Raw genomic sequence first — 16,130 nt, 5'->3', positions numbered from 1 at the left:
TTACAGACGGACTGTTAACCTACAAACCCACACGTCTTCGGGGTGTTGGGGGAAACCGGGGGAATGTGCAAACTCCACACAGACAGCAGGATTGAACCTGGATCACTGGCATTGTGAGGCAGCAACTGAATCTCTCTACTTGATAACACACAGCACAAACTCTGGCCACATCACCACAGAGGGCCACGCGAGTGGTAAAGATGTATGTTTCATGATAGGTGTGAATACAACTGAGTATGACACTATTCATAAGGTCATTAGTGATAGGAGCAGAATTAGGCCATTTGGCACATCACGCATACTCCACCATTCACCATTCAAACCGGTTTCCTCCCACATCCCAAAGTCGTGCGGGTTTGTAGGTTAATTGGCCTCTGTAAGTTGCCCCTAGTGTGTCGGGAGTGGGTGAGAAGGTGGGCTGACATAGAAGTAGTGTGAACGGGCGATTAATGGTTGGCATGAACCTGGTGGGCCGAAGGGCCTGTTTCCATGCTGTCTCTCTAAATCCTGGGATTTTGCACTGAATTGAACTTTGCTCGCTAGCGGCGGGACGATTGCAAATGTTTGCAGACATGTTTCTACTTTATTGGCAATTGCTCCGGTCCCTTTATTCAGTCAGCCATGACCAAGGTGTCGTGTGTGTGTGTGTGTGCGTGCATGTGTGTGTATGTGCGTGTGTGCGCGTGCATGTGTGTGTGTATGTGTGTGCGTGCATGTGTGTGTGTGTGCGTGTGTGTGCGTGCATGTGTGTGTGTGTGCGTGTGTGTGCGTGCATGTGTGTGTGTGAATGTGTGTGTGTGTGTTTTAACAAAAACATGATGCGATTAGTTACAATACTATGTACAGTACAAAATAAATCAAAACAAAACCCACCACCACAATACGAGTCAAACAAATATTTTTCAATACTAAATATACCATGATACAACTATATCACCATCCTTATTTAGGATACATTTCACACCACCGCGGTGCCCAGCGGTCCCGGAAATCCCCTGGAGCGCCGGTGGACAGCGCATAGTCCCCCTCCAGTAACACTGGGGCACGGTCGTTACCCCGGAAAAGGGGGCAGGCAGCCGTCTCGGGCATGGCCAAGGTGTTGGTGTTTTGGACGGGATATCGCGCGCTGGAGAACGTGATGCAATCGGCATGGTCTGCTCCAATACGGAGTCTGAGGCATTTCACCAGTAAATGGATGACAAGCCCAGCTCGCAGTTTCCTGCCTGGGATTCTTCTGCAGTCACACAGCCCAGCCTCCTACCTGATATTCCTTTCAAAAGGTCATAAGTGATAGGAGCAGAATGATAGTCATGTTTAAGAGTCTTTTAGATAGGCGCAGGAAAAGAGGGATATGGATCATGCGCAGGTGGAGGAGATTTGTTTAACTTGGCATCATGTTCGGCACAGACTTGGAGTTCCTATGCTGTACTGTTCTATGTTCTATGTTGTATGATGGTTTCTCCTGGGGCAACACAGCCAACATTTTCCCCCATAATGGGTCAGCATAGTGGCAATGGTAGGCTTGCTGTCTGACAGCGCAAGACACCCAGGTTCGATCCTGACCACAGGTGCTGTCTGTACTGAGTTTGTACTCAGTACAGATTAGGAAAAGGGGAAAGGCAACAAGACCTGGGTGTCATGGCACACCAGTCATTGAAAGTAGGCATGCAGGTGCAGCAGGCAGTGAAGAAAGCGAATGGTATGTTAGCATTCATAGCTAAAGGATTTGAGTATAGGAGCAGGGAGGTTCTACTGCAGTTGTACAGGGTCTTGGTGAGACCACACCTGGAGTATTGCGTACAGTTTTGGTCTCCTAATCTGAGGAAAGACATTCTTGCCATAGAGGGAGTACAGAGAAGGTTCACCAGACTGATTCCTGGGATGTCAGGACTTTCATATGAAGAAAGACTGGATAGACTCGGCTGGAATTTAGAAGAGTGAGGGGGGATCTTAAGAATTTTGTAAGTTTCTATAATGGGTTGGACAGGCTAGATGCAGGAAGATTCTTCCCGATGTTGGGGAAGTCCAGAACAAGGGGTCACAGTTTAAGGATAAGGGGTAAGTCTTTTAGGACCGAGATGAGAAAACCATTTTTCACACAGAGAGTGGTGAATCTGTGGAATTCTCTGCCATGAAGGTAGTTGAGGCCAGTTCATTGGCTATATTTAAGAGGGAGTTAGATGTGGCTAAGGGGATCAGGGGGTATGGAGAGAAGGCAGGTACAGGATACTGAGTTGGATGATCAGCCATGATCATATTGAATGGCGGTGCAGGCTCGAAGGGCCGAATGGCCTACTCCTGCACCTATTTTCTATGTTTCTCTGTACGTTCTCCCGGTGACCACGTGAGTTTTCTCCGGGTGCTCCGGTTCCCTCCCACACTCCAAAGACCTACAGTTTTGCAGGTTACTTGGCTTCAGTAAATTGTAAAATAGTCCCTAGTGTGTGTGTGTGTTATTGCACAGGATGATCGCTGGTCACCACGGTCTTGGTGGGCCGAAGGGCCTGTTTCCATGCTGTATGTCTAAGGTTTAAAGTAAACGTAAATGCTCCAAAAGGATTTATTGTACAAAAAGAGTTGGTTTATTTTTGATGTGTGCTCATACTTAAAATTGACTCAATCTCTGGAGTAACCAGACAAATGTTTGATGTAATACCAAGCAAAATGGTTAATCATATTTGACTCAGTCTAACGTGAATTATTAGTCACAGTGCAGTGAAGTCAACAGCAGCCCAGTGACAGAATTTCTAGGCACACGCATTTGATATTAATACACAAAAAGACTCAAAGTACTGGAATAACTCAACGGGTCAGGCAGCATCTCTGGAGACCACGGATAGGTGATGTTTTGGGTCAAGGCCCTTCTTAGCCTTGAAGGCAGTAAATGATGTAGCAAAGAGACACAAGGAACTGCAGATGTTGGAATTTTGAGCAAAACACAAAGTGCTGGAGGAACTCAGCGGGTCAGGCAGCATCTGAGCAGGGAGTGGACAGGCAACATTTTGGGTCGGGAGCCATCTTCAGACTGATTGAAGCCTGGGGGGGGGGAGAAAACAGGAAAATAAAATTGGGGGCGGGAACACGCCTGGTGGATATAGGTGAGGTGAGGGTTTGATTGGCAGATGGGTAGAGTAAGTGACAAAGGCTGGGGGTGAAAAGGAGACAAAAGGGTTTCAGATAAGGAGAGGAGAAGATGTGTGAAACGTGAAGCCGGAGGGAGGGAGAGGGATGGAAGAGGATTGGGGGGAAAGAGAAAGAGAGGGGATGGAAGGAAGTTGGGGAACCAGGAGATGGGAGAGGGGAGGGGGAAAGGAGCATGGTGACAGGTGTGGTGGGAGATGATGCAGTAGCACAGTGGCGCAGTGGTAGAGTTGCTGCCTCCCAGTATCAGAGACCCAGGTTCGATGCTGACCTGTCTCTACAGAGTTTGCACGTTCTCCCTGTGACCGTGTGGATTTCCTCTGGGTGCTCCGGGTTATATTGAGAATCTGGTGGGTGCTGGATGGTGGCACACAGTGGCGCAGCTGGTAGAGCCCCTGCCTCACAGCGTCAAGGACCCATTTCGATCCTGATCGCGGGTGCTGTCTGTGTGTGTGTGTGGTGTGTGCACGTTCCACCTGTGACTGCGTGGGTTTACTCCGGGTGCTCCGGTTTCTTCCCACATCCCAAAGGCGTGTGGGTCTGTGGGATAATTGGCCCTCTGTGGGCTGAAGGGGCTGTATCTGAACTAAACAAACGTAAACTAAACTAAAATAGGTGCAACTCCTGGTGTGAGCAGAGGGAGAGGGGGGGGGGGGGGGGAGATACTTGAAATTGGAGAACTCAATGTTTGTACCATTGGGTTGTCAGCTACACAAGTGGAAGAAGAATTGTTGAAGCTGTGATGTGATGTATCAATGGGCTTGAAGAATGTTTCGTTAGAAGAGCTTGCTGTGATTTCGAAGCTGAAAATCCCTTTTCTTTTGCAGCAGATATTATGATTTTATGATTCTATGATAAATAGGAATCAGTCTCAATGGGGTGAGGAATGCCACACAATGCAAGGCCACTGTACCAGACCCAAGCACTGCATTTTTCTTTATGATAATACCACAAGAGCTCTCTGATTATTTCCACATGACTTCAGAAGGGGGAATAAGATAATATTTCTTCATCAATCCAAGTAGACGTCATTCAGTTGCTCACAATAAACTGGGAGGAGCGTTCTGATTGAAATAATTCTCTACTTTATGGAGTGCACCTTGAAGTTATATTGAGAATCATATTTGCGCTGGAGGGTGGTGCAGAGATGCAGCAGGTGGAGCTGCTGCCTCCCAGTGCCAGAGACCCTTTGTATGTTTTCCCTGTAGCCGTGTGGTGATGGACATGCAATTCTGGAGTAACTCTGCGGGTCAGGCATCGTCTCTGGAGAAAAAGAATAGGTAGCATTTTGGGTCGGAACGCTTCTTCGGACTGAAAGTAGAGATGGAGGTTGGGGGAAATAAACTGGAGGCATGAAAAGGCCAGAACAAATTAGGGCCAACAACAGAGGAATTCCTCCGTGTGCTCCGGTTTCCTCCCACATCACAAAGACGTGCGGGTGTTTAGCTTAATTGGACCTCTGTAAATTGCCCCTAGTGTGTAGGGAGTGGACGCGGAAGCGGGATAGCGTGGAACCAGTGTGAACGGGTGATCGATGATCGGCGTGGGCCGAAGGGCCTGTTTTCATGCTGTATCTTTCAACCAATCAATCCATTATCTAGGATACCGTGGTCAAGCAAGTATCTATTATTGGTTAGGCTGTATTTTATTCAGTTCTGCCCATCCTACATTGGAAAATAATAAATGAAATGCCATGAATAAGATGCAGACATGATCTTGTGGCCCAATACCAGTGAGTCGTTATTGAGAAACAATGACTCTGTCCACAAGAATACTTTGCAGAAGGGTGCAGAAGTGTTTGACCAGAACACTATGGAATTAGAGGGCATTGTTGAAAGTACATGCGTGGGTCTCTGGTGCTGTGAGGCAGTGGCTCTACCAGCTACGCCACTGTGCCGCCCCGTACATATACAATACCCGATAGATTTACGGTGCCCAATGGAATTACAGTATGTAAGGAATTCAAGTCCAATTGAAGTGAATGCTGTCCTTTTTCACCAACTAAGCATAGTGTGGCAGGCAGAAACATTGTGAACACAGTTAAAACATTGGTGTAAACCAGCATCTGCAGTTCTGTCTCACACCGTCTAAAACATAGTTAGTTCTATCTTCACAATTTGGCAATCTTAGAATTGTACGGCTTAACAACGTATTAGTTTCTGCTGCGTTCAGTATTGCTTCTTGCCGTTTAGTGCGACCACAGATTAAAGATGATAGCTCTTCATTAAACTAACACACTGGAAGTTGAGAATGAATAATGCTCTGTGTTGTATTATTTCTGTCTGAGTTACAGTGCGGACGGAGTTCGTGTAAGTATGTGCACCTTAAAGGTTCTACTTATTGCCGCATAACAAAAAAAGAAAATCTGATGTCGGACAATTTGACGGATATTTTTTTGCTTGTCTGGAATAATTATTTATTTCTTGAATGGAGAAGAACCGTCCAGTATAAAGGGCCCAGGCATGGTTACTTCACAAGGACATTCCATTTATGAGTAAATAAACAGAATTATTAGGAAGCCAAGTCAAATTATACAAGAATGGGAGGTTCTGGTTTTTTTTTCCCCTCGCATGGAATGTTTAATTTGGTGTCCAGATTTAAAGTTCCGTCAAATATAATTTGCAGTTGATTTTGTTTTGGTTTAGTTTAGACGTACAGCGAGGAAACAGGCCCACCGGACCACCGAGTCCGCGCCGACTAACTATCACCAGTACACCAGTTCTATCCAGCACATCAGGGACAATTTGTAGAAGCCAATTAACCTACAAACCCGCACGTCTCTCGGTGGTGGGAGGATTTAAAAGACATTTGGACGAGTATGTGGACAGGAAAAGTTCAGAGGGATATGGGCCAAACACAGGCAGGTGGGACTAGCATAGATGGGGCACCTTAGTCTGCGTGGATGGGCTGACGGGCCTGTTTCCCTGCTATATGACTATGGCCTATTGCCTACACACACACACACACGCACGCACGCACGCACGCACGCACGCGCGCGCGCACACACACACACACACACACACACACACACACACACGCACACACACACACACACACACACACACACACTTGAACTTGGGTCTCTGAAAGCGTAAAGCAGTAACTCTACCGCTGCGCCACTGTGCCGCCCTTAGTTTTAAAGGTTGCTGGCACGTAGCCAATGTCAATTGTACGCAACACGATATGAAAGAGAAAGCTCGGGACAAAATATTGGATGAAGCCGACTCATTCTGCACATTTTCTCTTCAGGTCCTGGCTAGGTAATGCGATATAAATAAAATAACATGGAACTGTGCAGAAGCAAGGCTCTCCCTGACCAAGTCCTGTGGCTTCATTGGAATTAGAACCTTATGCTTTTCTGATCAACGTTTTTACGCAGAGGTTGAGATTGCATGGAATGGAAAATAGGTCACAGAGTGAAACCGCGGAAAAACAAGCCTTTCAGCCCAACTTGCCCACGCCGACTATGCTAATCCTACCTGCCTGTATCTTGCCCAATATCCCTCTAAACCTTTCATGTCCATGTACCTGTCCAAATGCTATTATTATACCTGCATCAACTACCTCCTCTCCTAAGTTCCATACACCCACCACCATCTATGTGATGAAGTTACCCCCCAAGTTTCTAGTTAATCTTTCCCCTCTCACCTCAGACATTTGACCTCTGGTTCTTGACCATCAAAGATGTTGTGCATTCACCCCACAATTATTCTGCTCATGATTTTATACACCTTTGTAAGATCACCCCTTTGTGCTCCAAGCAATAAAGTCCTAAAAGCCATTTCTGCGGACATCAGATGAGTTTACTCCACCGTTTGATCATCATGGAAGGGAAGATGGAACTCTCTGTGGAGCTACCCAAACTAATGCTATAGCTTATGTGTGACCTTAACTCACCATCCACTAACATTGAAGGAACAAAGTTCTGTTACCAGTAGCACAGTGGCCCTAAGGGTAGAGCTGATGCCTCACAGCTCCATAGACTCGGGTTCGATCCTGACATCGGGCACTGTCTGTGTGTGTGTGGAGTTTGCACGTTCTCTTCTTCCTGTACCCCACACAGGTGCGTACTCTTTTTCCCACTATCTCACCCCCTTTTCCCTCTCGCCCCCTCACCACTCCGCTCCACCTATATCCCTTCCTCTGGCTTCACATTTCTTTTTAACCTCGAGTTTCGTCCACCAATCTGCCAAGCAGCTCTCCTCACCTGTATCCACCGACCACTTGCCGGGCCTTGTCCCGCCCCCACCTTTCTCTTCCAGCGTTCTCCCCCTCTACTGCAATCAGTCTGAAGAATGGTCTGGACCTGAAACAGACACTGTAGTGGTATTTAAGAGGCTTTTGGATAGGAAGGTGGATATGCAGGGAATGGAGGGATATGGATCACATGCAGACAGAGGAGATTAATGTTCTGCATGGACTCTGTGGGCCAAAGGGCCTGTTCCGGTGCTGTGCTGTTCTACATTCTAATAATAATTCAACAATGGGAGATATATGCAAGGAATGGATCATATGTATCATATATGCAGACAGATGAGATGAGATTGCCTTGGTATCCTGTTGGGGGCAGACAGTGTAGCCGAAGGGCCTGTTCCTGTGCTGTACTGTGCTGCGTTCAGTGTTCGATGTTTGAAGAGCATCATCAGGTTTCGAGGCAAAAGAACCACTAGCAAAGATGATACACGTCCATCACGCAGACCAGACTACCCACCATCGACTCCGCCTACACTTCACGCTGAGCAGAAACGCAGCCAACGGAATCAAAACCTTGTCCCACACCGGTCTTTCCTCTTTTGCCCCACACCCATCGGGCAGAAGGTACAGAAGCTTGAAAGTGCGCACCACCAGACTCGGGAACAGCTTCTCCCCCCTCTGTCATCAGGCTTCACAACGGTCCTTCCATAAGCTAGGGCACTGTCCGATTCACCTCTACCCCATTGCGGACATTGGACTTTATCTCTGGAACTGATGCGCTACAATGCTGAGAACTATATTCTGCACTCTGTATCTTCCCCTTTGCTCTACCTATTGTACTTGAGTTTGAACTGATTGTATCTGTGTGCGGTATATCTGATTTTGACCGGATAGCATGCAAAACAAAGCTCTTCTCTGTACCTCGGTACAGGTGCAATAATAAATTTAAATGTAAACCTAAAGCTAGTTTCATTGCTACACAGAAAGCAATGCCTCAGTAATGAAATGGGAGGCAGACAGGCATAGACTGAACGCTTGGCAGTGCAAAAACAAATAATTTAATGCAACATTCCTGTAGATTCTTATCTGCAGGCAGCAAAACCAAGAAGAATAATCACTCCATAGAAAGCCTCACACGGACCAAGTCTGGTCTAACGGCTCGTACGCCCCAGACTGGATAATTATATCTGAAAATATCATAAAATGGAACTGCAGATGCTGGTTTATGCCAAAGAGAGACACAAAAAATGCTGGAGCAACTCAGCGAGTCAGGCAGCATTTCTGGAGAAAACGGATAGGTGAGGTTTCGGGTCGGGACCCTTCTGCAGACTGATCGTACATGGGCGGGGGGTGGGGGGACGGGAAGCAAGTAAAGACCACCACAAATCAGGGCCAGCAACCGATCTGAAAACTTCGGTTTGTCTCCGATCGCGGAAGCTGTGGAGTTTATATTCAAGTAATTAAATACATTGGCATTATTTCTATTCATTTCTCAGGATCTGGACATCACGGGTAAAGCCAGCAATTATTGTCCATCCCTATATGCTGCTGAGAAGATGGTGGTGAGTTGCCTTCTTGAATCACTCCTCCTTTCTTGCACCTCAGTCCTCCTTGAGGTCAAGCTTGACTTGATTCCGCTCAGCCTCTGTAATTGTTCATGTTCTAGGAGCAGAACTAAGCCATTCGGCCCATCGAGTGTGCTCTACCATTCAATCATGGCTGATCTATCTCTACCTCTCAACCCCATCTCCTGCCTTCTCCCCATATTGGTGTGGCGGCGCTGCCTTGGCAGCTGCGGCTCGCCTGCAGTCCGTCTGTTTTTTCTTTTTTTGGTGTTTTCTTGTCCTGTTTTAGCATGTTAATTTGAGTTATTAGGTTGTGTATGTGTGGGGGGGGTGGGAGAGACATGTTTTAGTCTCTTCCTTCGGGGGGATGCAACGTTTCTTGTTGTACCCCCCCGTCTCCGTCTGCGCTGAGGCCTAATGGCGAAGCTGGCGGCCTCCAACTGCCACCGACCTCGAGGCTCCAGAGGCAGAGCCAGCCAGGACTTACCAGGGCGAGGCTGTCCGACTTCGGGGCTGTGGCGGGTTCTGGCGTTCCGGCGGCGGCCCGACTCGGGGCTGTGACGGCGTTCCGGCAGCGGCGACCCGACTTCGGAGGTTCGGCCGCGAGCCCAGTAGACGACATCGTCGGGAGCTCGCAGGTCACAGGTTGGTGACCTGTTTTTCCGGAGCTCCCGCGGCAACAGCTTCGTCCGCTGGACTGGAGGGCGGCAGCTTCGACCACCCCGGGCCGCGGAGCTGGAAACGGCCTGTTCGCGGAGCACGGTTGAGCCGCGGGACTTACTTACCATCAGCTGGCGGGGTCACAACGGGGAGGCCTGGATCGCTGCAGCGCAGAGGGAGAACAAGGAGGGAAGAGACAGAGGCTTAAGATTTTTGCCTTCCATCACAGTGAGGAGGTGTCTGGTGAACTCACTGTGGTGGATGTTAAATTTATGTTTATTGTGTGTTTTGTTAGTTTATTATATGTATGACTGCAAGGCAACGAAATTTCGTTCAGACCGAATGGTCTGAATGACAATAAAGTTTCCAAGATCCAAGATTCCAAAAAACCCTGAGACCTGTACTGATCAAGAATCTATCAATCTCCGCCTTAAAAACATCCATTGACTTGGCTTCCTCCGGCGACTGTGGCAATGACTTGCGAGACCAACATGGAAGCCACAAGTGGTGGCTGCGAGAACAAGGGCGTAGCTCGGATTATGTTGTGGTTCGATTATTAATATGTAGGAAGGTATGAGGTGAGGCAGGGGTTCACTTGCACCTCCTCCAACCTCATCTACTGTATCCGCTGTTCCAGATGTGGACTCCTGTATATCGGCGAGGCCAAGCGCAGGCTCGGCGATCGTTTTGCTGAACACCTCCGCTCTATCTTCCTAGGCCTACATGATCAGCCGGTTGCCAAACACTTTACCTCCCCCTCCCATTCCCTCACTGACCTTTCTGCCCTGGGCCTTCTCTGCTGTCAGAGTGAGGCCCAGCGCGAATTGGAGGAACAGCACCTCATATTTCGCTTGGGCAGCTTACACCCCAGTGGTATCAACATTAATTCCTCTAACTTCAAGTAACCCTTGCTTTCCCTCTGTCTTTCCCTCCCCCATCCTAGTTCTATGACAAGTTTCACTGTGACTCTCAGTCTGAAAAAGGGCCTCGACCCGAAACATCACCCATTCCCTTCTGTCCAGCGATGCTGCCCATCCCGCTGAATTACTCGCCACATCTTCCCATCTCCCCCTATGTCTGCCTTCCGCAAAGACCGCTCCCTCCGCAACTCCCTTGTCAATTCTTCCCTTCCCTCCCGTACCACCCCCTCCCCGGGCACTTTCCGTTGCAACCGCAAGAAATGCAACACCTGTCCCTTCACCTCCCCCCTCGACTCCATTCAAGGACCCAAGCAGTCGTTCCAGGTGCGACAAAGGTTCACCTGTATCTCCTCCAACCTCATCTACTGCATCCGCTGCTCTAGATGTCAGCTGATTTACATCGGGGAGACTAAGCGGAGGTTGGGCGATCGTTTCGCCGAACACCTCCGCTCAGTCCGCAATAACCTACCTGAACTCCCGGTGGCTCAGCGCTTCAACTCCCCCTCCCATTCCCAATCCAACCTCTCTGTCCTGGGTCTCCTCCATTGCCAGAGTGAGCAACACCGGAAATTGGACGAACAGCACCTCATATTCCGCCTAGGTTGCTTGCGTCCGGATGGCATGAACGTTGAATTCTCCCAGTCTTGCTAGCCCTTGCTGTCTCCTCCCCTTCCTTAACCCTCGAACTGTCTCCTCCCATCCCCCCGCCCTCGGGCTCCTCCTCCTCCCTTTATCCTTCCTTCTCCCCCCCCACCCCCCATCAGTCTGAAGAAGGGTTTCGGCCCGAAACTTCGCCTATTTCCTTCGCTCCATAGATGCTGCTGCACCCGCTGAGTTTCTCCAGCATTTTTGTGTACCTCCGCTGAATTACTCCATCATTTTGTGTGTACCTTCGATTATTATCATTATTATCATGGATATTTGAGGTGGGACATGGGTTGAACAGTGCAGCACAAGGCCAGGCTCTTCGGGACACGTTACAATTTTTACCATAGCTAAATTAACCTACAAACCTATACGTATTTGGAGCGTAGGAGGAAACCGTATCTCCCGGGGAAAAGTCACGCGGTCACGGGGAGGACGTACAAACTCCGTAAAGACAGCACCCGGAGTCAGGAATGAACCCGGGTCTCTGGCGCTGTAAGGCAGCAACCCTTCCGCTGTGCCACTATGCCGCCCTTCTGTCTGTACCCTATCTATGCCTCTTATAATTCTATATACATGTATCAAGTCCCCCTTCAGCCCCTGATGCTCCAGAGAGACTTGGTCCTTAGATAGTTAGAGTTCCTCCACCATTTTTTGAATGGCCAGAGGTCAGTGATTAAAATCGATTAGTTGGGATGTTACATAATTTCAGGGCAATTTTGATGACTTTCAGGAAGTGCCGTCCCTGCCCTGAATATCTCTTGCTGTGACAGAGTTTGGAGTGGCTATGGGTTCCACGGGACTGGTGTCAAGACAGATCCCCTGGAGCGTAGATCCCCTGGAGGGTCCCCTGGAGCTGATTGAGTGCGGCCGGAGGCCCAGGGCTGGGGAGGTTGGCCTGGAGTGGTGTTTAGTTTGGAGATGCAGCATGGATACAGCAGGCCCTCTGGCCCACCGAGTCCACGCCGTCCAGCATTCACCCGTTCACACTAGTTCTATTTAACTCACTCTCCACTCCCGACACACTCGGGGAGAATTTACAGCGGGCCAATTAAACCAACAAACTTGCACGTCTTTGTGACGTGATAGCAAACCGGAGCAACTGAAACGTGGATGGGACAGGTTTGGGTGTGGGCCAAACGCAGGCAGGTGGGACTAGTGTAAATGGTCGGTGTGGCCAAGTTGGGCTGAAGGGTCTGTTTCCATGCTGTATGACTCTATGACACCCGGAGAAAACTTATGCGTGTTACAGGAATAACGTGCAAACTCAACACACACACACACAGGCAGCACCTGATGTCAGGATCAAACCTGGCAGCAGCTCTACCTGCTGCACTACTGTGCCACTTGAACTCAGAGTGCCACTCCTGAGGAGAGATTTGGAGGATTTTGTCAATTCATTGTTGGTTGTTCATGCAGTTCATAAGATATTGGAGCAGAATTAGGCCATTCAGCCCATTGAGTCTACTCTGCCATTCAATTATGGCTGATCATGGTTTTCCCTCTCAAACCCATTCTCGTGCGCGCTTATCTCTGAAGATCTGTCCTGATGCCCAGCACAAAGAAAGCTCATCAATGCCTTCACTTTCTCAGACAATTGTGCCAAATGCTCTTTTGAACTTCTATAGGTGTATGAGCGAGAGTTGCATCACGGCCTGGTTCAGTATATCGAACGGCCAAGAATGAACGAAGGAGACTGCAGAAAATGGTGGGTATTGCCTAGTTCATCATGGGTACTGACCTCCCCACCATCAATGGAATGAACAGGAATTGTTCCCTCAAAAAGGTAGCAATATTATCAACACAAAGCGCTGGACAGGCAGCATCTCTGGGCAACATGGATAGGTCACGTTTCGGGTCAAGACCCTTCTTCAGAATGATTTGCAGAGTGTTCTTCAGAAGAAGGGTCTCGACCTGAAACGTCACGTTCTCCAGAGATGCTGCCTGACCTGCTGCACTTTGTGTCCTTTAGTGTATTAACCAGCATCTGCAGTTCTTTGTTTCTATCATCAACACTCTCATCTCGCTTCTGCGTGGATAGGATAGGTTTAGAGGGATGTGGGCCAAACGTGGGCAAGTGGGACTAGTGTAGCTGGGACATGTTGAGCCGAAGGGCCTGTATCACTCTATGACTCCACCATGTGGAAGCCTTAGAGCCATGACCTCCAGGTTCAAGAACAACTTCTTCCTGTCACACATCAACCTCTTGAACCACCTTGGCAATGACCGACTGTGAACTTTGTTCATGTTGCGCTCTTGTGGTCTGGTTACCTAGTGTTACTGATAATTTAATGTATAATCGATTATTGTATATTTATTCAACGTGTTGCATCAATGTGCCTGTAATGCTGCAGTGTCAGAATGCCATTGTTCCATTCCTGGTGCAGTCGACAGTCAAAACCCTTTTTGGCAATTGATATTTATATTTGTCTGTGTGTTGCATTGGCCTGTGAAACAACAGTTATGTAGATCAGACATACTACACTAAATATGTTTAACGCAAAGCTTCGATGTACTCCAGGGTCCTTTTCATATTGAATTAGTTATAAAATCAAATCTGAATTTCATTCTTCACATCTGCCAAAATACCATCTGTTGGGTTGTACCATCAAACTAGCCTGAACTCGTGCTTTGCAAAAATAAATGTAAGATGTAGCATTCGCTTGACATACTTCATATCAATGTATTGGATAACCTTGCACCTCTTACTGGTGTGTTCCTTGTCTACAGTTCACAGTGCTCAATAATCTCTTCCAACTGTATGTTGTTAACTGTACAGTTCTTTTGAAACTTCCTTTATATAATCTAATTTAATCCATCCTCTTCAAAATACAGATTTCTAACATCCACACTTGGCTTTGCTGGATCTTAATTTACCACAGCTTGTTTCCCTATTATACCGAACCTTGCTGAGGCCTTCAATCTACAAGGCACCACTCTATGGAGACGCGAGGAACTGCAGATGCTGGAATGTTGAGTAAAGCACCAAGTGCCGGAGGAACTCAGCCCTTATATATAACCCTTACCCGTGGAAAAAAGTTATCTATTAATTTTTCCCCCTCACACCTTAAACCTATAAACTTTGGTTATTGACGGCCTATTCTATCTATACCTCTCATAATTTTACAATGTTAATAATGTTGCATGAATGCATTTGTCTGTCTTTGCATGCATTGGTGGCGGGGGTACACTGCATTGGTGTTGACTGCGGGCATTAGTGTGTGCGGTCAAGTGAATCTCAACATTGTCTGGACGAGATCACGGATAAGAGGGCTGATACCTGGGCAAACAATGCTGAAATATTCATAGGGAAATACTTTGGAAGTATGAAGAGCACCCAAACCTCCAGGAACAGGTTATGGAGTGGAACCTGAGTTAGCCCTACTGTTGCTGGAAGACAACAGTACAGCCAGTACTCCATGTTCCTGTTGATATTTATGGGCACCCATTTCCCGTTATTGCCATCTCTTGAGATGAGAAGCTTAGTAGGGAGATGCAGCATAGAAAGAGACTCTTCGGCCCACTGAGTCCATGCCGCCCATCGATCACCCATTCGCACTTGTTCCATTAAAACTCCTCTAAACAGCAACGGCGGTAAAATGTAGACACAAGGACCAGCAGACGCTTGTTTACAAAAAAAAGTGCTGGAGTAACTCAGCAGGTCAGGCAGCATCTCTGGAGAACATGGATGTGATGTTTCCGGTCGGGCAGATTATAGTAGGTGGGTGAATGCTGGAAGCGCGACAAAGTCTGGCAAGTGATAGGGGGAGGCATGTTGACTTGAAGATGATTTGACAAAGGCCTGAGATGAAAAGACAAGCAATGTGGGATAAGGAGAGCAGGAGAGAAGAGGCGTGAAGCATGAAGCCAGAGGAAAGGAGTGAAGTGGAAGGGGACAGGCAACAGCAGTAATTTTCTCAAATGAAGGATATGGAGTATGTGAAATCAAGAAAAGACATAAAGTGCAGGGCAACTCAGCAGGTCAGTCCTGACCTCGGGTTCTGTCTGTGTGGAGTTTGCACGCTCACCCTGTGACCATGTGGGTTTCCTCCGGGTGCTCCGGTTTCCTCCCACGTCCCAAAGACGTGCAGGTTTTTTGGTTAATTGGCCCTCTGTAAATTGCCCCAGGTATGTAGGGAGTGGATGAGAAAGTAGGATAACAAGGAACTAGTGTGAACGGGTGATCGATGGTCACGTAGACTCGGTGGGCAGAAGGGCCTACTTCCTGCTGTATCTCTAAAGAAATTAAATTAAATTAAAGTAAACTAAACCAGAGAGCAACTCCATACACAAGATACACTCCTATTCAGTGTCAGACAAGAAACTGCAGATGCTAGAGTCTTGAGCAAAACACAAAGTGCAGCAGTAACAAATAGTAACTATTGGTCAACACAATAATGTCTATTGATAGCTCAGCTTATTAGACTCCAGTAATTTCACCATACCAATAGGAACTCGGGTTTGCTAAATGATGCCTTCAACTATAATATGAAGACACAAAGTGCTGGAGTAAGTCAGTGGTCTGGGTCAGGACCCTTCCTCATACAAAACGCACCTATCCATATTCTCGAGGGATGCTGCCTGACCTGCTGAGTTACTCCAGCACTTTCTGCCTTTTTTTTAAATTCCAAATTATTTCAGGCAGTTTGGCATTTGCAGGAAAATAGACACAAATTGCTGGAGTAACTCAGCGGGACAGGCAGCATCTCTGGAGAGAAGGAATAGGTGACGTTTCGAGTCAAGGCTCTTCTTCAGACCCGGAATGTCACCCATTCCTATCCAGAGATGTTGCCTGCCCCGCTGAGTTACTCCAGTATTTTGTGTCTATCTTCAATGTAAACCAGCACCTGCAGTTCCTTCATACACTACTTGGTATTTGCAGGAGGTAGTTTGTCCCTGTCCAGGTTGCAATTGCATGTGTCGTAGATGGGAGTTTCGTAATCCATTTATTGGTACTGATGTCCCCTCCTCTTCACTTCTCCACAAAACTCGTCATTATTTGTGC

The 16,130-nt window shown here is 47.7% G+C and overlaps 1 protein-coding gene across 5 annotated transcripts in view; it reads left to right on the top strand.

Moving 5' to 3' along the window:
- The window catches only part of pde3a (phosphodiesterase 3A), a 340,829-nt gene that overhangs the window by 183,752 nt on the left and 140,947 nt on the right, over positions 1-16,130 (top strand). For 2 of the 5 annotated variants that reach the window (XM_033039489.1, XM_033039492.1), the window contains exon 3: positions 8,832-8,897. The exons of 2 other annotated variants lie outside the window; for them this stretch is intronic. In XM_033039489.1, the coding sequence (XP_032895380.1) occupies positions 8,832-8,897 (66 nt within the window). Of the gene's footprint in view, positions 1-5,208; positions 5,451-8,831; positions 8,898-16,130 lie in introns of those variants that run through there. One more of the 5 variants, XM_033039495.1, reaches the window with a different exon arrangement.

Source organism: Amblyraja radiata, chromosome 21 (assembly GCF_010909765.2).
Source record: "Amblyraja radiata isolate CabotCenter1 chromosome 21, sAmbRad1.1.pri, whole genome shotgun sequence".
Taxonomy (NCBI): domain Eukaryota; kingdom Metazoa; phylum Chordata; class Chondrichthyes; order Rajiformes; family Rajidae; genus Amblyraja; species Amblyraja radiata.
This window is presented reverse-complemented; position numbering and strand designations above follow the sequence as displayed.